This window comes from Vitis vinifera, chromosome 18, assembly GCF_030704535.1.
Source record: "Vitis vinifera cultivar Pinot Noir 40024 chromosome 18, ASM3070453v1".
Classification (NCBI taxonomy): domain Eukaryota; kingdom Viridiplantae; phylum Streptophyta; class Magnoliopsida; order Vitales; family Vitaceae; genus Vitis; species Vitis vinifera.
Window position 1 is genome coordinate 8,164,643 of NC_081822.1, and position 26,574 is coordinate 8,191,216.

Below are 26,574 nucleotides of genomic sequence, written 5' to 3' on the forward strand. Positions count from 1 at the left end.
AAATATTTTTACTAAATTTAAAAAGAAAAAAATATATATATTTTAAATATTAAAAATAATCTATTAATTTTTCTTTACTTAATAAAAATAATATATTTAAAAAAATAAATAACTTAATAATTAATATTATTAAACACTATTTAATTTTAAATTCAATTTACAATTAAGTTTAAAAAACACCACTTAAATGTCATTATTGCAACGGACAACAACATTAACTCTACTCTTTTATAAAATCTTTTATTTTAGGAAATTTTAATTTCCAAATGAAGTAGTTAAGAGAAAAATAAACATTGTGGTTGAACTTAATCGAAATAAATAAACCATAAAAAAACACTTGAATGGATTAAGGACCCTTTTTTTACGCCAAGGTGGTGGTGATATATTGATTTGAGTAAGAATTTTATAATTTCCCAAAAGAAAGATAAAGTGGAAAAGCAACATTTATTAAAAGATAGATACATTAGAATATCATATCTAAATTTAGTATTTTTCTTTTCTCTTCTTTATAAAACTAAATAATAGAAATCAAATACTTTTTCCAACTTCTCGTACTGAACCGTTTCGTTTTTCATTTCATCTAATTTTACCTTCAATTCATTTCTTTCCTATTTTATTTCTTGAAACATGTATTGACTAAAACCTCTGTACCAATGTTTCAGGACATGAAGAGGTAGCCATCCTGCTCCGCCCTCTCCTCCGGGCACATAAGCTTCTCAACTACCTGGCTCATCGTGGGTCTTGAGTCCCTGTCTTCCTCTACACATTCCAAGGCAACTCCAATCAGAATTTCCATCTGGCGCATGTCGCATTCGCCTTGCATCACAGGGTCCAGGATGTCTTCAATCCACGACCCCCTGGCACCAATCCCATTCATTCGATCCCTCATCCATTTAATCAACCCACGCTGCTCTGTCTCTCCTTGGGCATCAGTATCGGAGATAGCAGTTGGGCTCTTCCCTGTCACCATCTCCAAAACTACGATTCCATAGCTATAAACGTCTACCTTGGAGGTTATGGGAAGGTTGAATACCCATTCAGGAGCCATGTATCCTCTGGGTCCTCTGATCCTCGAGAAACTTGAATTGTCAAGCCCTCCTCTGTTACGCAGTTTCGACATCCCAAAATCGGCCACTTTTGGCTGGTAATTAGAGTCCAAGAGTATGTTCTGAGGCTTGACGTCACAGTGCAGAACCCACTCCAAGCATTCTTCGTGTAAATAAGCTAGGCCTCTGGCCGTGCCAAGCGCTATTTGGAACCTCTTCTCCCAATCAAGAGTATTGGAAGATAGCTTTTGTGCCAAGGATCCATGTTCCATGTACTCATACACCAAAAGCCGGTGCTTCCCCTCTATGCAATATCCCCACGTCTCTATTAAGTTCATGTGATTAAGCCTTCCAATGGTGCTCACTTCTGCTAGAAATTCTGCTTCTCCTTGATTGGCTTCTTTGAGGCGCTTGATTGCTGCCACTCGACGATCAAGCAATACACCTTTATATACCATTCCTCCACCTCCTCTTCCAATCTCTTGGGTGAAACCTCGCGTGGCCTTCTTCAACTCTGCATAACTGAATCTTTTAAACCCGTTTGCAGCGAGGATGTAGCCTTGCATGGTGGAGACTGGATCATGGTGTACCCTAACTAAGAAAATCCATACCAGCAAGACAATTGCCGTCTCTACAACTCCCAGTACGAAGGCAAACCATAGCAAAAACTTCAATGACCCATTTTCATGGCCCTTGCGATATGTTGTATCTAGCTGTATATAACGAGTGTTGCCTGAACAATTTATGGTGAATTCTTCAAGGGGATCATATCTGGGAAAGAGACTAGCTTTAGGCAGTTTTAGATACATGGTTCCAGGGTAATTTGGCGAACTGAATCCATTAAGCAAGAGGGTCTTTGGGTAACAATTGTAAAGGCCGTCGCTAAAATTTAGCAGGAAGGCCTTGCATTTGCACAACTGTAAGCATAGATTTTCACACCTTTCATAGGTGTAGTTGGGGTAGTGACCATAGTCATAGCCGTAGAGTTGAACATGAGGGAGTGGGAAGAAGCCCACCTCAGTTTGGTTACAAGCGATATCAGTTTCTGGTGCACACCCATAAGACCAGTCAGTTGAATTTACAATCTTGAATCCAGGCATGCAAGAGCATCCTCTGCCATAAGCAGGGGTGTAACTGCAGAGACTGTTGGGTCCGCAGATGCCATGAATCTGGCATGGTTGGGAGATAGCCTGCCATGAAACCGACCAGGTTCCTCTCGTTTCTTCTAGACTATACATTCTAAGATTGCCATCGAAATCGAGGGCCAATCTTCTCTGAGGCCCCGCCCCAAAATCCGCTGACCGAAATTCCAAATCATCTGATGCTCTATAATAACCCAAAGAATCGAATACTGCGATTCGACTGTCGTTGAATGTTTTCCTTCCAGCATCCCAGGTCACCAGGCTTGGGTCTGGCCAGTAGATGCTGGAAACCTCAGTACCATTGAAGAGAAGGCGGACGACGTTATCACTGTCAAAAAATAGCTTATAAAAACCAGAAGAATAGTTGCTTTGGCTTCTTGATGAGATAAGGCTGGTATCTTTGGTCAGTATCTGGTGAGGAAGAAGAGTATCTGTGGGTGAGTCAAAGCTCTGCCAAATCACCGTCTTCTCCCAAGCATACAGTACAAGATTGCCTGTGTTAAGGAGCTGTAATCTCACAGAGGAGGTTGAAACGGTGTTGATCATCCAAACCATGATTTTACCAGCATCAGTTAAGAGGAGATTGCCATTCCTCAACAAAGAAAGCTTGGAGCCTCTACCGTTGACCGGTTGGTCACGGTTCGCCATCCAAACTGTGGTTGCACCCAATGATTTTGTGAACCATATGGCGAAGCAGAAAGTGTTGTTGCCGACCTGGTAAAACCCAGCAGAGAATATACCATTTGCTGAAATGAGAACGTCACTTGATTTCTCCGCAGAAAGAGATGAGCCTTCGCTCAGAGTATCATACGTGTCAGATGAAGATGGATAGCAAGTTAATAGCAAAGCCAAAACAAAGAAACCAACTGTCCTATCCATGAGTTTTAAGATATGGTTTATGTGCTCTGTTTCTCGGATATTTGCAATGGAGAATACAAGTGCATGGTGCTACCAGAGTTTAGAAAATCAATGTTTACATCATGACTTCTTGACTGGGGTGAAGGGGGAAAATTCACATTGCCCCTCGGGCTAAGTTTTGCTTGCGCCATCGTGTTTGGTTTCTAGAAGCAATTCATGTCAGCGTCAAAATAATGGGATGAAGACCTACCGTTTTTAATGGGATCTATTTAGCATGTAAGTTTGATTGGATGACTTGGGCCATTCACATTTTGTAATTTCCCCTTGGAACAACAAAACTATTATGAGATACGTCATTTTGAAGAAGGATTCTAGAAATAATATGTTTAAAAACTCGGTTAAATTGATCTCTTTTCCATGTAGCTGAACTCGTCAACTGTGAGTCTGAGCCAGATAATTTCTGTACCATTTTTTTCTTCTATAACATTCACTACTTTTGCTACTATTAAGCTTTATGATGGTAGTCTTGTGCCTATAACCTTACAGTTTCATTATCTCTCTCTCTCACCCTTCACAATCTTCCACGTGTACAACCATTAAGTTTTGGAAAAGGTACACCCTTGGCTAACATAGAACTACAAGCTAAGACAAATAAAACCTTGTACTGATGTAGGCAAAGGTATTCACTAGATACAAAAATTTTCTTGTGTCACTTGTTGAGACCAGAAAAATACCTATTTGGATGTGGTGATTAGATTTCAACATATCTTTATTGATGGTTTGGTTCTTGAATTATGAGGCGGTGGTGTCTGTTGTACTCTTAAATTTTACTTCATATCAAGTAATCACTAATTTGTGGAAGCAAAAATTCCTTGTATTATGAAAGTAATAGTAGTTTATTGTTCATACTATTTTGTTTGAGTATTGGTTTTTTATATTGTTCAAAATGCGATTTTGATTGCCTAATTGTTGCAACTCACATTTCATCTGTTCTTTGTATTATACCTACTGGGTAATATGATACTATTAGATATTGGACTTGCTGAGAAGCAAATATATCATGCTACTCTCAATGGTAATAATAGCCTGCCTACTGCTTTGCATTAGGAGCATAATTGATAATATCATGGCCTTGCCCCCTAGTCCCAATTGGTTTCTTTAGTTTTTGTACATGAATGACACTTTATTCAAATAAGCATTGGTGTGTTGTTACTCATGTAATCTTTTTTCTTATTTATAGAAAAAGTAACTATTTAAATATGTTGTTCTATGTCCTTATGGATCCTTGTTAACAAAACATCAAATCCCCAAGCTTCTTGGTATTTCTTTTTGAGTGTCTAGTCATTTTCTCAATATGTTGATCTAAAAAATCTCTTTTGTGTTCATGCAAGTTTGTTTTGTCAATGCTAATTGGGATTCACCATTTGTATATATCCATTGTATGATTCTATTATTTTTTTACTGAAAAAAAGGTTTATAATAGATATGGAAAAGCATTTTTGTTGACCTATGAGTTTTGTATTTTTCCAAATTTTAGAATATTACCATGAAGCTTTTGTGCCAATCTTGAAGGGGTTAGCCCTTTTCTTTTTCTATTTACCCAATCTACACTTGCTATTGGCGTTGAAAGTGATCCAGAAAAAATTGACATTCAGTTATGAGGTGGTTGGGATAAGGTCTAAGCTGCTATTGCAGCATGAAATTGAATGTAATATCAAAAGAAAGATTATGCTACTCAAATTCTCAGAAGAAAATTTTTGAACGGAATATCAAAATATCGAGATTCAAATTCTCAGAAGAAAAATGTTTCTGATCCACACCATTTTTATAGTGTTTTAAAGAATTTAATGGGGAACTCCAAAATGCAACTATATGACATTTAGTGGGGGCCAAAAACAAGATGCAGCTAGCTGTAAGAACCATTTGATGCACTTGCTGTGGCCGCTACTATTGCTTTGACTTTTGTTGCACTTTACCTGTGGTTGCCACTATTTCTTTAACTTGTGTGCTTGCAGTCTCCTTCACAACTGCAACTATAAGAAATAGTTGGACCACCTATGACTACACCATGTGGCGGTCAGCTTGGTGTGCAACCATAATTTCAACCACACTATTTCTGACCTCTAGTGAGGGTCACTAGCCGCTGCTATAAGACATCATTCCTGTAGTGGAAGGTCGGCGTACAACAGCAGCAGAATTGCATGACTAGATTCCTTAGGCTATTTTACGTCATCAGATGATTTTAGTTTTCGGTCTTCAGATTTTGGTGGGATGGTCCAGAGAAGATTGAGTCTGGATTTTGATGGCAATTTTCGATTGTACAGTTGAGAGGAGGGGAGTGAGAGGTGCGTTGTTAGTAGGCAAGCGTTGCCCAAGGCATGCAGGGTCCATGGCATCTGCGGGCCTAACAGTGTGTGCAGCTATTTTCCTGATTCTGGAAGCGGGAGAAGATGCTCTTGCATTCCTGGGTATGAGATGAAAGATCCCTCCGATTGGTCTTATGGACGCCAACCTAAATTCAATCCTTCCTGCGACGCTCAAGAGGCTGGTTTCCTCCTATTCCCTCATCTTGAGTTCTACGGCTACGATTATGGCTTCCACCCCAATTACTCCATGGAGAGTTGTAAAATGTTGTGCTTGCAAAGCGTTCCAATATAAATTTCACGAGGGCAAGGGCGTGTATAACTGTTTCCCCAAGACACTGTTATTTAATGGATACAGTACACCTGGTTTTCAAGGAAATGTAGATTTGAAATTGCCCAAAGCCCATATCGCTTCCTATCAAAATTCGGTCGAGAAATTCATGCTGGATTGCTCAAGGGAGCTTCAAAAGCAGCTACCCAGAACATATGGATTATTGAGGTTTATGCTCTGGTTTGCCTGCGCGATTGGAGGAGTTGAGATGATATGCATAGTTTCAGTGTGGTGTTTCTTGAGGAAGGCCCATCAAAACCCCATTGCAGATCCGGAAGGATACCTTTTAGTAGCAACGCGGTTCAGAAGATTCACCTATACTGAACTGAAAAGGGCAACACAAGGTGTCAGTGAAGAGATTGCAAGAGGAGGAGGCGGTGTTGTATATAAAGGTTTCTTGTCGGACCATCGTGTGGCGGCCATCAAGCAACTCAATGTAGCTAATGAAGGAGAAGCTAAATTCTTGGCAGAAGTAAGCACCATTGGGAGACTTAACCACATAAACTTGTAGAGCTGTGGGGTTATTGCGCCGAGCGAAACCACAGGCTCTTGGTTTATGAATACATGAAGAATGGATCATTAGCAGAAAACCTCACTTCCAATACACTTGATTGGCAGAAGAGGTTTGACATTGCGGTAGGCACAGCAAAAGGCCTGGCTTATTTACACGAAGAGTGCTCGGAGTGAGTTCTGCACTGTGATGTGAAGCCTCAGAACATCCTCTTAGACCCTAACCACAGGCCAAAGGTTGCAGATTTTGGCCTGTCAAAGCTAGTGAATAGAGGTGGAGAAGACAATTCGAGCTTCTCGAGAATAAGAGGAACCAGAGGTTACATGGCTTCGGAGTGGGTTTTAAACCTCCCAAGCACCTCCAAAGTGGACGTTTTTAGCTATGGTATTGTGGTTTTGGAGATGATTACGGGGAAGAATCCTGCAACGGAAATCCAAGCGGTTGATGGTGTGAGAAGTGGAAGAAAGCTGAATGGAATGAAACTGAAAAACAGGGTAGAACAGAGGTTTCTTGAATCTTCTGAATTTTTTTTTTTTTCTGAGATTCATTCTCTGTTCTTGTGAGCCGTGACTCTACATATATACATGTATTTGAAGTTAGTTATGCCTTATAACTAATTATCTAACAGTACCAGAACTAATCATCTAGTTACAGGTTTCTAACTAATGTTGTTTAGTTACAGTTGTACATGGCTTAACAGATGGCACAGGGGAGCATCAAAGGTTGGTAGAATGGGTGAGAGGGAAGATGAACGGAGAAACTACAAGGGCTTCATATGAATGGATAGAAGAAATCGTGGACCCTGTGATGAAAAGCAAAATATGAGATGAGTGAAATGGAAACTCTGATATCAGTGGCTTTGCAGTGCGTGGAAGAGGATAAAGATGACAGACCCAGCATGGGCAAAGTCCTGGAGCTCCTTCTCCACCATGAAAATCAAAACCATTTCTAACGTTGCTAAATTTGTATGGAACATGAAAGTAAGTATCTTACAAAGCTCTCAATTCACCATTCTTTTAACTGTCGAAGTGGCATTTAATTAACCTAGCCCTTCATTGATTGCTCTGGCTCCACTTCATTCATATATTGGTTTCCCTTGCTCGACTACTCATGCTCCACTTGATTTATGTATTTCATATATTTTTTTGATAAAAAAAAAAAAAAAAAAGTTTGAAAACATATAATATATTAGGTCTTAAATAATTTGTGAAAAAATAGTCTCAAGTAATTTGAAGATGCACAATGACGAATTTCTAAACTTCCACACTTCAAAAAAATGGGAGAGAGATTGCTTCAAATACTCAATTCAAAGTTTTTGAAGATTCAAAGAACACGTTCAAAATTTCAAAAAACACATTAAAAATTTTGAAGAAATTTTGGAGAATAAGTTTAAGACATCTTCAATTTGAAATCAATCATTCACATCCTTGATTAACATTACACAAGTTGCATCAAACCCCAAATCAAGTCAAACTCAAGTCCAACTAAACTATTAAAACACTTTCAATTACAATATCAAACTGACATAAGGGTGGGCATACATATTTTATTTATTAAACATTTTGAAAAATTGAAGAGGGCATACTAGATAGAGGTTGATTATTAACTAGTCTAAAGTCTAAATATGACAACTTAAGAGGCTAAATTCTAACTGGTTATCAAGTGTCTTCTCTCGTAACTATTGTTCACGGAAATCATAATCTTACAACTCTATAATTGAAGTTCCCATTAAAAAAAAAGAAAAAGAAAAGAAAAACTCTTTCTTTTAGCCAAAATCCCTTCCTATATTTATTTTTCTTATAATGAATATTTTAATAAGAAATTAATTGCTTAATTATCAAAGATACTTTGTTTTATAAGAAAATTTCATAATATGATATTTTTTTTATATAATAATAGGATAGTTTCTTACAAGAATTTATTATAAACATTGAAGACTTACAAATTAACTTTAAAAGAGAATTTGTAACATATTTTAACAATATCCACCTTGATTCAAATTCTCAAGGGTCAAGCAAATTCAAAAGTTTTTGTATCACTTTGTTCTCATGTCTTAAAAAGAGCCTTCAAATAATATAGACAGATTAAATCTAAACAATGCATGATTTAATAGTAAGATTAGGCTTAATCATCATATTTATCAGATTATTCATTATCGAGATCTTTTGTCACAGCAAGAGTATCTTAAGCAATCATATCCTCAATGATTTAGTATTCTAATATCCTCAAATCTATAATAGCTAACTTTATTGAACTCATCAAAATAGTCTTTTAATACATTTTCCTCCTTTCACTTAAAGAATAAACAATAACCTTTGTAAATGCAAGTGATTTGTAAGAAATTTCTTCGTATATAAACATTCCAACTTCAATAATAACTTAATAGTTGTATTATCTTTTATAATATCACGAAATACTTCATTACCTAAACATTATGCACTTTTTACATAAATTCATCATTCTTTTTTGTAAATATTATTGCAAGTAGAGAGATCTACAGCTTTTTATGTTTTGACAACTTTTCTTAATCTAATTTTTAGTCGTTTTTTCTATTAAACTTCTAAACATTAAACTTTGTCTTCATTCCAAGTTTACCAACCTTAACTTTCATACTAATTTATTACCAAGAAAAAAAACAATAATAAGGGGAAGAAAACAAAAAAATGAAAATAAAAAATATAAAATGTAGACAATAATTTACATTATTTGGTCTAAAGTACTATATATCCATATATGCAAAGATAATAAAGAACTTTTAGTATTGTTTAAAGATTACAATCTTATAGTTCTCTAATCCAAAATCCCAATTACACCTAACAAAGGACTCTTTCTTTCCATCAAAATCTCCTTTTTTATGAATTATTAAAGATACCTATTTATATAAAAGAATATCATAATAAGATATTTCCTCACGCTTTTCGTAAAAAGATATCTTAATAATAAAATATCAAACACGTATAAATTGATGTAAAAGGATGTTTGATATGTACACCTTCCATCATATGAACATGTTGTTCTTTAAAGAGAGAGAACCAGGAAAAACACCAAGAAACGCTAACTCCTCTTAAATTATAATTATAAATTTTAAGTATGATTAAGGGTGATGATTTTGACATGGTACATTAACATGAGTAGAAAATGATACCAATTTTTATAAGTTTAGCTTAAGTATAACCATATTCATGTCATAATCGTTTCAACCCATATAACCAATTAAAAAAAGGTTGTGTTCATATTTAGTTGTTCAACCCTTCTAAATTATTTAATATGCCCACTTAATCATATCAAAATGATCAATTTACTTAATGGTGTCAAATTGACTCATATATAACTCATTCATTTATGATTGTTTAATTAATATAAATTGATTAATTTTATACATTTAAGATTTAAAAATAGTTTTTTAATTATAAATATCATATACTTCAAAAAATTAAGTAATTAACCTAGTAAATTTTATATATTAAATATTAAATAAAATAACAAATAAGTATAAAAATAAGGTTTTAATTTAATTTTTATGTTGTAAAAATATAATAATTAAAATTAAATAATTCAATTAAATATTTTTTTTTTTTAACTAAGTTTAAAATTTAAGGAAACTAGAAAAAGATTTTAAATAATATGGTACACGGGAACAATTATTGGCATTTAAATTTCGTAGTATGTTGCATGAACGAGGTGAGGGGATGATTAATGAGTAGAAAATGCATACAGAAGCGAAAAGTCCGGCTCACTTGATACGGCAATGGAAGTGGCGATAGATTTGGACAGGGTGACAGATGAACGGGCCTTGGGCCTTGGGCCTTCAGTCAATGGTTTTGTCCTTGCAGTAGACACTTTTCATTTTTGCATTTGCTTTCTCTATAAAGGTGAGGGGCCGATTCTTAGATCAATCAGATTTCATACCCTTGCATTGGTGCACAGTATCTAAATGGATGTCTTGCTCTTCCTCACGTTTCTATCATCTCCAACGGTTTCATCGTCAACCATTCATATTTTGAGTTCATTCAAATAATACAAGGAAGTTACAAAATTCTCTTAAACTTGGAAGGGGGTTAAATTATATTTTATATTATAATTAAAATATAATGTAAAATGTTATATTATATTAATGTTACTAGTTTAAAAAAAATACTAAGAAAAAAAAAACATTAATGAAAATGATTTTTTAAATATTTATTTTAATATGGAAAGAAAACATATATAATTAAAAAAATTATATATTTCTAAATTATTTAATATTTTATATAAAAAAAATTATAATAAGTTTAAAGTAGTATATAAAATAATTTATCAATTTTAAATTTATTTTTTCATTTTTATTTTCTGTTTTTACACCATATTTGATCCTAAAAAAGTATACAATGATGGAAAAATATACTAAATAAAATAATTTTCTCATATTTAGTTTATTAAAAATTGTAAATATATATAATATAATATAATTAAATAATTATGTATTTTCAAATTAGGTAAAAAAAAAAATTTTATAAAACAATTAAAATAAGTTAGACGAGTTTGAAACTCCATATAAAAATAATTTATTGATTTAAAATCTATTTTTATTTCCTTTAACATTTTTCCCTTTTTTTTTTATATATTTTCTTTCATATTTTCCAAATACTTCAAATAGCACTCTATTCTCTATTTTCAAGTTTGTATCTTTGTGAAACTCATGTAATCCTGTTCCATGATAACCTTCCCATGACTACAAAGGAAGGTGGCAACATATCATTGGGAGAGTGTCTTAGAAGCCAAAATTTGGCCCACAGTTGAAAGGAAAATGCACAATTATTGAAGTGGATGAAGACTTTTAACCTCATTTGTGGAAGTTAGGTCGTTTTTCTAAGGGAAACTTGTGTTTCCATGTAGCTATTTGAAAGTAATATTATATTCAAACCCCACTCAATTGGAATATGAAATTTGACTGTCAAAGGGACAACTATGTTTTGGATCCACTTGAACTTAAAAATTAAGTTTTAATCCATATAAGTTCATCATTTAAGCCAAAGACCCAGAAAAAATGTGAAAATTGAAAAAAAAGATATGGTTTTTTTATCTTCCTAGAAATGACCTTTACTCACTATGAAAAAAAAAAGAGTAAAAAAGTATTAATTTAAATTTTATTCATTTTGTAAACCTTAATAAATTTTAATGTAATTTAGTGATTTGGAAAAAATACACCATTTTCCAAAAAAATAAAAATAAATTATTATTATTATTTAAAAATCAAACATCTTAGAAAATATATATTTTTAAAATTGTGTATATAAAATATAACTAAAAATATGTCAATTTTTTTTTTAAATGACATTTTTAGAATATATTTTTTAAAAAATTAGTTTTCTAAAAATAATAATTTTTCAGAATAATTATTTAAAAAATATTTAACATAAAAAAGTTTGTCAAGCATTATGGTAGAAAATAGTTTTGAAGGATATATTCGTCTCTTCATATTTTATATCTTTTCCATCAATTATGCAATTTATATGGACAAAAACTTAATTTTTGGGCCTAACTCGTCCAAAACACAATTGTCCTTTTTTTTTTTTCTTATATTTTCCAAATACTTCAAATGCACTCCATTCCCTATTTTCAAGTTTGTATCTTTGTGAAACTCATGTAATCCTGTCCCATGCGAACCTTCCCATAACTACAAAGGAAGGTGGCAACATATCATTGGGAGAGTGTCTTAGGAGCCAAAATTTGGCCCACGGTTGAAAGGAAAATGCACAATTATTGAAGTGGACAAAGACTTTTAACCTCATTTGTGGAAGTTAGGCCATTTTTCCAAGGGAAACTTGTTATATTCAAATCCCAATCAGTTGGAATATGAGATTTGACTGTCAAAGAAATAATTGTTTGGATCCACTTGGATTCAAAAATTAAGTTTTGGTCCATATAAGTTCATCATTTAAGCTCAAGACCTAGAGAAATTGTGAAAATTAAGAAGAATAATATAAATTTTTTATTTTTTCAGAAATGACCTTTATTCACTATGAAAAAAAAAGTATTAATTTAAATTTTATTCCTTTTGTAAACCTCAATAAAATTTAATGTAATTTAGTGATTTGGAAAAAAATACACCATTTTCCAAAAAATAAAAATAAATTATTATTATTATTATTTAAAAATCAAATATCTTGGAAAATATATATTTTTAAAATTGTGTATATAAAAAATAACTAAAAATATGTCTTTTTTTTTTAAATGATATATTTTTAGAATATATTTTTAAAAAAATTAGTTTTCTAAAAATAATAAATTTTCAGAATAATCATTTAAAAAATATTTAATATAAAAAAGTTTGTCAAACATTATGGTAGAAAATAGTTTTGAAGGGAATATTCATCTCTTTCATATTTTATATCATTTTCATCAATTATGCAATTTATATGGACCAAAACTTAATTTTTAGGATCAGTTAGGTCCAAAACACAATTGTCCCTTTTTTTTATATATATATTTTCTTTCATATTTTCCAAATACTTCAAATAGCACTCCATTCCCTATTTTCAAGTTTGTATATTTGTGAAACTCATGTAATCCTGTCCCATAAGAATCTTCCCATAACTACAAAGGAATGTGGCAACATATCATTGGGTGAGTGTCTTAGGAGCCAAAATTTGGCCCACGGTTGAAAGGAAAATGCACAATTATTGAAGTGGACAAAGACTTTTAACCTCATTTGTGGAAGTTAGGCCATTTTTCCAAGGGAAACTTGTTATATTCAAATCCCAATAAGTTGGAATATGAGATTTGACTGTCAAATGAACAACTGTATTTTGGATCCACTTGGATTCAAAAATTAAGTTTTAGTCCATATAAGTTCATCATTTAAGCCCAAGACATAGAGAAATTGTGAAAATTGAGAAGAATGATATAAATTTTTTATCTTTCCAGAAATGACCTTTATTCACTATGAAAAAAAAATAAAAAAATATTAATTTAAATTTTATTCCTTTTGTAAACCTCAATAAAATCTAATGTAATTTAGTGATTTGGAAAAAAATACACCATTTTCCAAAAAAATAAAAATAAATTATTATTATTATTATTTAAAAATCAAACATCTTGGAAAATGTATATATTTTTAAAATTGTGTATATAAAAAATAACTAAAAATATGTCAATTTTTTTATGATATATTTTTAGAATATATTTTTAAAAAAATTAGTTTTCTAAAAATAATAAATTTTCAGAATAATTATTTAAAAAATATTTAACATAAAAAAGTTTGTCAAACATTATGGTAGAAAATAGGTTTGAAGGGAATATTCGTTTCTTCATATTTTATATCATTCCCATCAATTATGCAATTTATATGGATCAAAACTTAATTTTTGGGCCCAGTTGGATCCAAAACACAATTGTCCCTTTTTTTTTTCTTTCATATTTTCCAAATACTTCAAATAGCACTCCATTCCCTATTTTCAAGTTTTTATATTTGTGAAACTCATGTAATCCTGTCCCATGAGAATCTTCCCATAACTACAAAGGAATGTGGCATCATATCATTGGGAGAGTGTCTTAGGAGCCAAAATTTGGCCCACGGTTGAAAGGAAAATGCACAATTATTGAAGTGGACAAAGACTTTTAACCTCATTTGTGGAAGTTAGGTCGTTTTTCCAAGGGAAACTTGTGTTTCCAAGTAGTTATTTGAAAGTAATATTATATTCAAACCCCAATAAGTTGAAATATGAGATTTGACTGTCAAAGGGAAAAATATTATTATTTTTGTGCACTTTGAGCCAACTCCATCTTCTGTGTCCAAATTGCCCTTCCGTTTCTCTAGCTCAAAATCATCCCAACCTCCATGAAAAGCTTCACCATATCTACCATTCCCTATTTGATCCTCTACTTGGTTTTGTTTGCTCATTTCAAATGCAAGAAGACACACACGTGCTTCCAAATTATGAGGATTTTTTTTTCTTTTTTTTTTTGGCTTTAATATTATTTGGAATATCATTCATACTTTTATTAGAAAAATGGGTTACTCATGATCTTTAACAAAATAAAGTTGACCAATTAGATTTCAAGAAAAGTACAAAAATAAATGAAAGTGTTTCTGATTGTCCAATAGGATGAGTTTGGGATAGATCATTCATATCTTAATTTCATCTCATTTATTTATATCTATATCATATTTGTCAAAAGAATGAAAATTTAAACAACATAGGACAGTTCTTATACTTGCTTGACGTTCCCATTTTATTTATTTATTTTAAAATTTTTTATTTTAATTTAAATCATATTAAATGTAAATATAATGTATAAATAAATAAATAAATATTATAAATTTATAATTTATTTTTATGAAAAGTAAATTTCTAATTTTATATATGTAAAAAAATCAATTAAAATAAATTTTTATTTAATATTATATATAATTGAGGTGAAGTCGACAAAATTATACTAAAACCCAACCCACTAAAATTAAGAAAAAAATACTAAATTTTAAATCTTTAACTTCTAAAAAAAAAAAACACCTGACCCAACCACCCAATCTAAATGTTTTTTTTCTCTTATTTGGAAGTTTTCTCTCATCTTCCTTCATTCCCAACAACCCAAAATTTCTCTCATTTCAATTCAAAAACCTAAATCTAAAACTCCAAGGCGGTGTCAAAATGCATTTTTTGGTGTGCCTCTGGCTAAGACGCCTCAACTAGGCATTTGCCCTTAGCCCTAATCATAGTTAACTCTCGTCTAGGAGCCATGAAAGTCCAAGAGAATCCGAGAAAAACGAAATGGAGCTCGACTGGAAAGAGTAGGTACCCAAAAATTGAAACCCTAACCTCCAAATGCATTCTAAACTCGCAAATCCATGTCCAAGATAGCTTTATCAGTAACAAATAGCATCAAACATCTCTCTTAGACCACTGAATCGACGAAGCCCTTGAAGAACTAAAGGAAATGATGCAAAAAATGAAGTGTGGGAGACTCTTAAAGCATTGGGTCCCAACAAACCCATCGACCGAACCTCGATCGGATCTCGACCGGTACTCAATCAAACCTCGATCGATCACCTTTGGTATTTTGGTGACTGTACCTTAGGTACTACCTTAACTAATCTTCGGTACTACTTTAGTTAAACTTGGGTACTACTTGTGTGAAGCCTCAAAACTTCATTTGTGGATATTACTTACTTCATTTGTGACCTTTAGAATATGTCATTTTGTAATTAATTAGTGTGGTCAATTGGTTCACATTTGGTATTTTGGTGATCGTACCTTAGGTACTACCTTAACCAACCTTAGATACTACCTTAGTTAAGCTCATTCAACTGTCTAGGAGTGAGTTGGTGTCCTTTTCAATTTTATACATAAAACTGGTCAACTAGTTACTCTTTATCGGTCGAGGTTCGATCGAGAATGAAGTAAATAATATCCACAAATGAAATTTTGAGGCTTCAGATAGGTAGTATCCAAGTTTTAGTAAGGTAGTACTTAAGGTTGGTTAAGATAGTACCTAAGGTAGATTAAGATAGTACCTAAGGTATAGTCACCAAAATACCTAAGGTATATTCACCAAAATACCAAAGGTGAACCAATTGACCACACTAATTAATCTTATAATGGCATGTTCTAAGGGTTACAAATAAAGTAAGTAATATCCATAAATGAAGTTTCGAGCCTTCACATAGGTAGTACACAAGTTTAACTAAGTTAGTACCTAAGGTCAATTAAGGTAGTACCTAAAGTAGATTAAGATAGTACCTAAGGACTATTAAGGTAGTACCTAAGGTACAGTCACCAAAATACCAAAGGTGAACCAACTGACCACACTAATTAATCACAAAATGGCACGCTCTAAATGTCACAAATAAAGTAAGTAATATCCATAAATGCAATTCTGAGGCTTCACACAAGTAGTACCCAAGTTTAACTAAGGAGTACCTAAAGTTAGTTAATGTAGTACCTAAAGTAGATTAAAGTCGTACCTAAGGACTATTAAGGTAATACCTAAGTTACAATCACCAAAATGCCAAAGGTGACCAATTGAGTCAAGGACCGGTCGAGTTGGGACCCAATACTTTAAGAGTCTCTCGTGCTTCATTTTTTGCATTGTTTCCTCTGGTTCTTCAAGGGTTTCGTTGATTCATTGGTCTAGAAGAGATGTTTGGTGTTATTTGTTGTTGATAAAGCTATCTTGGACATAGATTTGCAAGTCTAAGACGCATTTGGAGGTTAGGGTTTCAGTTTTTGGGTACCTACTCTCTCCACCCAAGCTCCATTTCGTTTTTCCCGGATTCTCTTGGACTCCCATGGCTTCTAGATGAGAGTCAACTGTGACTAGGGCTCAGGGCAAACGCCCAATTGGGGCATCTCAGTCAGAGACATGCTGAAATGAGCATTTTGACACCACCTTGGAGTTTTAGATTTGGGTTTTTGAACTTAAATGAGAGAAATTTTGAGTTTTCGGGAATGAAGAAAGATGATAGAAAGCTTCCAAATGAGAACAGAAAACATTCAGATTAGGTGGTCAGGTCAGGTGTTTTTTTTTTTTTTTTTAGAAGTTAAAAATTCAGAATTCAGTATTTTTTTTTTCTTAATTTGAGTGATCCTGCTAACATGGAGGTTAGAATGATGTTGAGGATCCTGAACTGGAGAAATAGAAGGGCAATTTGGGCATAGAAGATGGAGTCGGCTTAGAATGCACAAAAACGATAATACTTTCCTCTTTGATAGTCAAATCTCATATTCCAACTAATTGGGGTTTGAATATAATATTATTTTCAAATAGCTAGCTGGAAACACAAGCTTCCCTTTTTCCAAAATGAGGCTGCAACTTGGAACTCGGGGCATTCATATTCCATCATCATCACTATTAATATTATTCCAGCTAGCTTTCATCTTTGCATGAGAATTTCTACCCTTGCCCGCACAAGTCAAGAACGACTTTGTCTTTTCCATAAATATTAATATTATTCCAAGTGCCCCATAAAAAGGGAAAAGGAGTGTATAAAGAAAAAATTGAATTCAAACCTGATACATTCAATTTAAAATAATTAATATTTTACATAGTTTTACATAAACTATATATATATAATTTTATATAAAAAAATATTATCAAAATATTATCTTTTAATGATATAAACCTATGTTTAATATAAGATTATATAAATTTTAAATTATTTTTAAATATATATATATATATATATATATTTTCTCCTAAAAATTTCTATCAAAATACATTTTTCTAAACATAAGAATCAAGAAAGGAGACAAGTTGACCAAGCAGCGACACAAGTGATAATGACATATAAATAGGTTTGGTTGTAACTCTCTTCTCTTCTAAACGTTAAGAGTGAAGTTTTGATAAAATGACTTTCAATAAAACAATAGATTTATTTTAGGTATATTTTGAAATTTTTGTTAGAAATGACTTTTTTTCTCATATTTATTTTTAAATTTTATTTATAAAAAAAAAATTGTTTAAAACCATTGTAAAGTGCAGATTCGGCATAATTTAGAAACCACACTTTCAAAATATGGTTTCTAAATAAGAATAAAAAATGTAAAAACTAGAGGATTAGTTTAAATAATAATTTGAAAACATGTTTGAAACATGTATTTTGTTTTATTGAATTAGCCAATTTGGCACAAAAATGGATAAAGTGAGGAAATTGTTTAGGTTTTAAGTGTCTTTATTAAGTTAAAGTGTTAAATTCAACCATCTCTTAATACTTGGATAAAATACATTTAATTAAAATTAGTTAAATTTTTTATTAAATATTGATTTTAGTTGGAGTAAATGTTTGAAAAACCGAGATTTTTTATTGAAAAATTGGTTATCGATAATGGCCAAAATCCACCATCATATAATCCGTCGGGAAAAAAAATCATAGAAAGTCGGTAATTTCACAGAAAAATCAACGAAATCTCGATGATAAGTTGGGACGTGTGGCAACTTTGGGTGATCGGTGGTAAAAAAAAATTGTCGATTTTTGGTGAAATATAACCCCCTGGTTTTATTGATGGCAGTTTCTTTTTTTCTTTTTTTTCTTTTTCTTTTTTATAATTTATCCTATTTTTTAAATTTATAATTATTCATTTTTAATTTATCATTTTATTTTATATCATCATTTCATTTTTAACTACTTTTCATATTTATCTCATTAATTCTATTTAAAAAAAATTACTATCACTTCACTCTTAATTATATATATCCTTTTAATTTTAAATGTTTTTGTTTTAAAATATTAAAAATATAATTTTACTTAAAAATTGCTATAATATAAAAAAAATTAATGAAGTTCTAATATTTTATAAATTAAAATTAATTTGATAAGATAAATTATTAATAATTTTAATTATTAAAATAAATTAATGTTAATAGAAAAGTTGTTTTGTAATAAAATTTTAGAAATTAAATCTCAAACCAAATATGTTATATAAATCAATTAAATTTTTTATTTAAAATGAAATAAAACATGGTTTAATAAAAATATTTTTAAAATATTAAAATAAATTAATATAAATATATTAAAGGAATTTAAGCTATTTTTTTTTTATAAAATTTGATAAATATTATCTTTAATCATGCTCAGCAATTACAAAATAACTTTAATATGTATATTCTTCTTTATTTCATTTTTTTTCAAAGTTTTTTATATAAGTTTTGAACTATTTGCGTTCGATTTGATATTTTTGTACCGATATATCCATATTTAACGTTATTTCAAACATTTGAGTTGAAGGGAAATGTGAATGAGATTAAGAAAGAAAGAGAAGGTTGAATTTTAAACGAGAAATATTTGGTTATAAGAGATGAAATAATTCTCAAATCGAAAATCTAATCATTCCCATATTTTTTGTGAAAAAAAACTCATTTTTTTTTTATAGAAATGTCATTTTCTATTTCAAATATTTCTATACAGATTTCAAAAGAAATTATTATTTTTGTAAGAAAATAATGAAGATAGTTTTGTCCAAATGATACAAAAAAAAAAAAAAAAAGTGGGGGTTAAATTTCAAAATTTGGATTTTGAGGGCATTTTAATCAAATAACCCTAAAAAATTAAAGATATGTTGCCGGGGATTAAGGAGACTTCGTTTGGTCCTAGCCCCTTGTAAAATTAAAGATATTTTTGTATGATGTCTTGTCCATCATAAAAAAATTACTCAGAGATGGTGTCGTTTGGTAAAGAGACCGAGCTCGTGGATGGAAGCTCTGGCCCACATCCGAAGATTTGATAACGACGTATAAAGTATAAACTACCCTAGGCCTCCGCTTATAACTTCATTTGTGCGTTCCTTCCCAGAATTTGATTCAAGATTAGCCCTACAGCCTTTTCAGCTGATCCAATTTCATAGATTACATGGATGCGCCAGTTCTTTTGCTTCTTCTCGCTCTGCTTCTATCTTCTCCACTTCCATCGTCTACCCTCGACAGTTTGAGTCAAGGCTCATCCCTATCAGTTGGGAAGCCTGAACAAGTTTTAATTTCACAAAGTGGAATCTTTTCAGCCGGCTTCTACCCCGTCGGTGACAATGCTTATTGTCTTGCCATATGGTTCACCAAACCATCCTACGACGGCAAACATACGGTTGTTTGGATGGCAAACCGAAACCAACCAGTTAATGGGAATTTCTCAAAGCTTTCCCTGCTAAAAAATGGTGAACTTATCTTAACAGATGCCGGGCGGTTCATAGTTTGGACCACAAAGGCGGTTGGGGTTTCTCCGGTGCGATTACATCTCTTCAACACTGGTAACCTTGTGTTGCGTACCTCGGATGGTGTTATTCAATGGCAAAGTTTCGATTCACCAACAGATACCCTTCTCCCTCACCAGCCACTCACCAGAAATACGAGACTTGTCTCTTCAAGAACCAAAACCAACTTTTTCTCAGGGTTTTATAAGCTCTATTTTGACAACAGTAACGTCCTCAGTCTTGTGTTCGATGGGCCAAACGTTTCAAGCGTTTACTGGCCCCCATCGTGGCTTGTAAGCTGGCAGGCGGGCAGATCGGCATACAATAGCAGCAGAATTGCATTACTAGATTACTTTGGCTATTTTTCTTCATCCGACGGTTTTAAGCTTCAGTCCTCGGATTTTGGTGAGAGAGTCCGGCGAAGATTGACCCTGGATATTGATGGCAACTTACGATTATACAGTTTTGAGGAAGAGAGAAATAAGTGGGTTGTTACTGGGGAAGCCATCACGGAACAATGCAAAGTTCATGGAATATGCGGACCCAACAGTGTTTGTACCTATGTGCCCGGTTCTGGGAGTGGAAGGAGATGCTCTTGCATACCTGGATATGAGGTGAAAAATCGCACTGACCGAACTTATGGATGCATACAAAAATTCAATCTTTCTTGCAACTCACAGAAGGTTGGTTTCCTCCTACTCCCACACGTGGAGTTCTACGGCTATGATTATGACTGTTACCCCAATTACACCTTACAGATGTGTAAAAAACTGTGCTTGGAAAAATGCGGTTGCATAGGATTTCAATACAAGTACGATCATATATGTTATCCTAAGCGGATGTTACTCAACGGATACCGCTCACCTAGTTTTGAAGGACATATATATCTAAAATTGCCCAAAGCTAGTCTCCTTTCCTATGACAAACCCGTTGAGGAATTCATGTTAGATTGCTCGGAAAACCGCACAGAGCAGCTAGTAAGAACCTATTCAAAAGCCCATGAAAATGGAGTGTTAAAGTCCATCCTCTGGTTTGTCTGTGCAATTGGAGGAGTTGAGATGATTTGCATCTGTGTGGTGTGTTGTTTCTTGATGATGAAGGCCCAGCAAAACACCAATACAGATCCGCCAGGCTACATTTTAGCCGCCACGGGATTCAGAAAATTCACCTATACTGAGCTGAAGAAAGCAACACGGGGTTTCAGTGAGGAGATTGGAAGAGGAGGAGGTGGGATTGTATATAAAGGTGTCTTGTCAGACCACCGAGTAGCAGCCATCAAGCAGCTCAATGGAGCTAACCAAGGAGAAGCTGAATTTTTGGCAGAAGCAAGCACCATTGGGAGGCTTAACCACATGAACTTGATAGAGATGTGGGGTTATTGCTTTGAGGGGAAGCACAGGCTCTTGGTTTATGAATACATGGAGCATGGATCACTAGCACAAAACCTCACTTCCAATACACTTGATTGGCAGAAGAGGTTCAATATTGCGGTGGGCACAGCAAAAGGTCTGGCTTATTTACACGAAGAGTGCTTGGAGTGGGTTCTACACTGCGATGTGAAGCCTCAAAACATACTCCTAGACTCTAATTATCAGCCAAAGGTGGCAGACTTCGGCCTGTCAAAGTTACAGAACAGAGGAGGAATCAACAATTCAAGATTGTCGAGGATCAGAGGAACGAGAGGTTACATGGCTCCAGAGTGGGTTTTGAACCTCCCCATCACGTCCAAAGTAGACGTTTATAGCTATGGTATTGTGGTTCTGGAGATGATTACCGGTCTAAGAAGTGTTGCAAATGCCATCCACGGTACAGATGGCATAGGGGAACGTCAGAGTTTGGTGGCATGGGTGAAAGGGAAGATGAATAGTGCAACTGCAGTTGCTTCGTGGATTGAAGAAATCCTAGACCCGTCGATGGAAAGCAAATATGACATGGGTGAGATGGAAATTCTAGTATCAGTGGCTCTGCAATGTGTGGAATTGGATAAAGATGAAAGACCCACCATGAGTCAGGTGGTCGAGCTGCTTCTCCGCCGTGGATGTTGATACAATTATCACTACTGATAAATTAATACCTCCTATGGGGCCAGCCAAGTATGGCAGCTTTCTGAACCTATTCCGCCCATTTATGATATTCGTAAAAAAAACATTGTTATTTTTGCTACCCTCCTCAATAAAGATTCTACTAATAAATATTATATAGAATTTTATTCCCAATATCTCTCTTTGGTGCTCTTATCTTATTTTATAAAATCATTTTTAAAATTTGTTGAATTTGATATATTTTACCCTCACATAATTTGTAGCAGGAAAAGTTTCTCTCTTCATCATACAACAAATTCTTTTCTATGTAGTATACATATATGAAAGCTATAAATGGCTTTAGCTTTAATTGAAATCATATAATTTCTCATTGAATCTAATCTAACGTGACTTTAAAAATTTTCAAAATATAAATCAATTCCTCCTGCTTAAACATAACACTATAATTGCATCTGTGCCTTGGTGCTTTCTGTGTTAGTGAATGAATTAGTTTAAATATTGACTTTTTAGACAACAATTTTAAAGAGCTCATGCGTCACACTATCAATTCAACCTTCTTTGATATTTATTTATTTATTTATTTTAATTACCTTTCGATGGTATCATTGCTTGGAAAATTTTGATGAACGTGAAAGGGAAATGGAAAATCGTGGGGCACACGTCCATTATGGAGTCAAAATCTTTGAAAGATGTAAAATTGTCGTGCAATTCAATCTAATGTAGATGGACAAAAATGCCATTTTATTGATCAAGCATAGATGAATGTGGAAATGACGCAACGCATCAAATCAGACTTGGCGGATGACATGTAAAATGCAAAATTAAATAATGATTGAAAATCAAATGAATGAGCCACCCAGCAAATGTCTAGTTTCAAGTCTTTCATTTTTTTTTTCAACTTAAGACCTCTTTTTGGAAATTTATTATTAAAAATATTTTAATCTCTAATTTTTCATAAGTTTCTTTTCATAAACATGTTGACTGGCTTCAGGGAAATAAACAAAAATATATTTTTAAATTATTTAATCTAACTTTAAAAAGATAAGTAAAATTTTATTAAAATAATTTATTAATTTTAAATTTATATTTTATTTTCATTCATTTGACATACCTTCAATAATTAGTATAAAATTAATATAAATGTTTTATATAATCCGTTTACATGCATGGTATATTATGTACAAACAGGAACAAAATGAATGAGGCACTGTATGTGACAAATAAATACATTTTTATAAAATTTAAATTTAATTTTATAGTATATGACATGGATTCTGGCGTCATCTTCCACATCACTGAACTTCATCTTCACCTATTTTCATCATTCTATGTTTCCAACGCTTCCCACTATGAACGTCTCTAGAAAAAACTGCCCGATGTGGCTCTCCTCTTGGCTCTACCACAGTTAAGATTTTCGGCTTGATGTCGTGTACCTGCAATTTACACGATGTGTTCTCATTCGATGGCGAATTCACTTTAAATTTATTCGATAAAAATATGGTTTTTAGATTAAACTGTTTATTTTTTATTTTTTTTAAGGGAAAACAAGATAAGAAATAAAATCTTAAGTGTGACTCTTTATTTGGGAAAGACGGTCTGTGGAAAACTAAAATCAAGTTTGAGGGTCAGGTTATTTATTGGAAAGGTATGATAAAAGACTGTAACACTCCTCTAAATCCCTAAAAACGGGTCTCTATTAAATAAGGTGAAACAAGTGTTACAATTGATAAGGAAATTAATAGATACCAATAAAATGATCAAATAATAAAACGAATCATAAATAAGAATAAGCAAAGTGAGAGTGAGATCATACCTTAGCAGCAAGTAATAATGCGTTATCATGAAAACAATATTAGTTCAAGTATAAAATTATCACATGCATATTAAAGAGTAAAACAAAGATCAAGTAATATTCATTAAACATAACAATTAACAATCAAAAGAGAAAACTCATATATAGGGCCCTACCAAAGTCCAATTGATTTTGCATGAATAAATCCAACAAATTTCATTATTTTAGAATTATAAAAATCATATTCATACTTATTTAAAATCAAGAAAATCGAAAAATTATTTAAAGATCAAAAAAAATTTGTGAAAGTACTTACCTGAAGGGAAATGTAACAAGTTTATTAAAAACGAGATTTTTGGAAATTATTTGAAAATTGAAATCTTAAAAATTAAATTTAAAAATTGAAATTTAAAAAAAAAAAATTGAAAATTGGAGTTTTGAAAATTGGAATTTTGAAAAATTATTTGAAAATGAGAGTTTTGAAAATTGGAAATTTGGAAGAGTATTTGAAAATGGGAATTTTGGAAAGTGATTTGAAAATGGGAATTTTGAAAAATGATTTGAAAATGGAAGTTTTGAAAATTGGAATTTTGAAGAACTATTTGACAATGAAATTTTTAAAAATTATTCGAGAATGGAAGTTTTGAGAATTGAAGTTTTGAAAATTAGAATTTTGAAAATTATTTAAGAATTAGAGTTTTGAAAATTATTTGAAATTTGAAAATTTGAAAATTAAATTTAGAAATTGAAGTTTTGAAAATTAAATTTGAAAATTGAAGTTTTGAATATTGGAATTTTGAAAATTAAATTTAGAAATTAGAGTTTTGAAAATTGGAGTTTTGAAATTTATTTTAAAATTATTTGAGAATTGAAGTTTTGAAAATTATTTGAAAATTAAATTTGAAAATTGGAATTTTGGAAAATTATTTGATGATTGAAGTTTTAAAAATTAAATCTGGAAATTGAAATTTTGGAAAATTATTCGAGAATAAAAGTTTTGAGAATGAGATTTCTTAAAAATTAAATTTGAAAATTAGAATTTTAAAAAATTATTTGAGAATTGAATTTTTAAAAATTAAAATAAATTTTGAAGGTCGGAACAAATCATCTCATTGACCTTATCCCCGTTCTTGTAAATCTTGAAGGTTGGAACACTTTTTATGCTCTCAGTTTTTGCTACTGTTGGGCTCTCCTCCACATCCATCTTGAGAAATTTTATGGATTGGTATTGAACACAGAGCTTATCCATGATGGGGGAGACCTGTTCACACTGGTAATTGGATGCCACTTTGAAGTGAACCACCGAAACACCAGGTGAAGATATTGCAGTTTTAAACTGGTCGACACCAGAAACCTCCTCCACTTCACCACCAAACTTCACACTATGAGTTTCATCCTCCCATGATTTTGACAATGCAGCTTGTGCCTGTGATAGAGATTCAACAACCTCGACGTCTCCAGGAAGTTCCCTTCTCAAGACCTCATAATCTTTTACTACATCTGCCCATCGTCCAAGCTTCCCATTTGAGACAGCTCTATGAAGAAGAGCCTTGGTGTAATTTGGTTGGATCTTGAGGGCATGGTTGCATTCCTCAATAGATTTTTCCCATAAACCAAGTTTAGACCAGCAAACTACTCTATTGCAATATAGAACAGAGTTCGATGTATCATACTTGAGGCCTTCCCCGTAAGCTAAGCAGGCTTCTGAAAATCTTCCAGAACTAAAGAGTTCATTGCCATGGGCCTGCGCTCTTGCCACCAGTTTAACATTGTTCAGCAATTTTGCAACTTCAACATTACTATAATCAATCAACCCCGTCTTCTCTGCTGCCGCAACTTCCCAGTGCCATCTCAACCTGAGCTCGAACATAGAGAACATAGGCTTCAGCAATCACATCGAAGAACTTGGTTGAGCGAGAAGGAGAATAATGTTCAAATTTTGGAATGCTTGATAGGTAGGAATCTGCATCTTCAATTTGGTGGAGCTTCAACAGGGCCTCTACTCTCCATGAAATGAGTTGAGGATAAGAATCTGCCCCGCCTGCATTGGCTCATCACATTCCCTTAGTGTACTTTTCCAATCACCAATTTTCCATGCATCAGCACATCGGTTCAAATACTTCTCCAAAGAAAGCAACTTCTGAAGCTCAGATGGATCTGGCGGCTGCGCGCCCAGGTAAAAAGAGATGGCGTCGGGCAAAATCAACATGCCCTAACCTGAAAGTGCTCCTCCAATCTTCCAAAGACCGGTAAACTTCCTTCATCCTTGCTACCCATGACTCGCCTCCTGCAACTTCTCTATCTAATGCTCAGATCATTATCATTTGAAGCTCTCTCGTTCCAGTCATCTCTCTTGCTCTGTTTTTCTGTTTTTCTCCCAATCCCAAAAAGTCTCTTTCGTTCCTCCTCCTGGTACTCTGTTTCTTTTCGCTTTAAATCATCCCCTGTCTCAGTCCAGCTTTTCTTCTCCTATCAGCTTCCCACCCGTTCCATTGCTCCTGGTTCAGCAAAGATGTCACCACCCTCAACCACCACCATGGCAAGTTGGTAGTCCTTGCCACACGTCCCAGCATGCAGCTCACCTGGAAAGCCATCCCCCACTCTAAATGAAATGTTCAGCTCTTCTCGGGTGGCCAGCAGGTGGTGAGAAAAAAAAACTTTGGTCCAGAGAGGGGTCTACAGATGCCTTCGATCTATTTCAGGTGGTCGGCTTTGGAGCATGGATGGCTGCAGATCTGCCAAGTTGTTGGCCATGAATCTCCTGAATCCACTTATTGCTAACCGCTTGTATTATTCAACAGTTGAAGGCTGATTTCATTGAGTTGAAAGGC

At 33.0% G+C, this 26,574-nt stretch overlaps 2 protein-coding genes and 2 pseudogenes across 2 annotated transcripts; 2 read left to right on the top strand and 2 right to left on the bottom strand.

Annotated features, from left to right (window-relative positions):
• Positions 1-611: 611 nt before the first annotated feature.
• LOC132253250 (putative receptor protein kinase ZmPK1) lies at positions 612-3,349 on the bottom strand. The gene has a single exon (XM_059734964.1). The coding sequence runs from the start codon at positions 3,065-3,067 to the stop codon at positions 659-661; it is 2,409 nt and encodes an 802-aa protein (XP_059590947.1). The 5' UTR covers positions 3,068-3,349; the 3' UTR covers positions 612-658.
• A 714-nt stretch (positions 3,350-4,063) lies between these two features.
• LOC132253074 (putative receptor protein kinase ZmPK1) lies at positions 4,064-7,203 on the top strand (annotated as a pseudogene).
• Positions 7,204-19,519: 12,316 nt separating this feature from the next.
• On the top strand, positions 19,520-22,081 carry LOC100260797 (putative receptor protein kinase ZmPK1). The gene has a single exon (XM_003634389.4). It carries the CDS (start codon positions 19,576-19,578, stop codon positions 21,952-21,954), a length of 2,379 nt encoding a protein of 792 aa, XP_003634437.1. The 5' UTR covers positions 19,520-19,575; the 3' UTR covers positions 21,955-22,081.
• Positions 22,082-24,818: 2,737 nt separating this feature from the next.
• On the bottom strand, positions 24,819-26,007 carry LOC132253075 (inactive TPR repeat-containing thioredoxin TTL3-like; annotated as a pseudogene).
• Positions 26,008-26,574: the final 567 nt, after the last annotated feature.

Coding starts and splice junctions, on each gene's coding strand:
- LOC132253250 (XM_059734964.1), bottom strand. CDS start 3,067: ATGGATAGGACAGTTGGTTTCTTTGTTTTGGCTTTGCTATTAACTTGC.
- LOC100260797 (XM_003634389.4), top strand. CDS start 19,576: ATGGATGCGCCAGTTCTTTTGCTTCTTCTCGCTCTGCTTCTATCTTCT.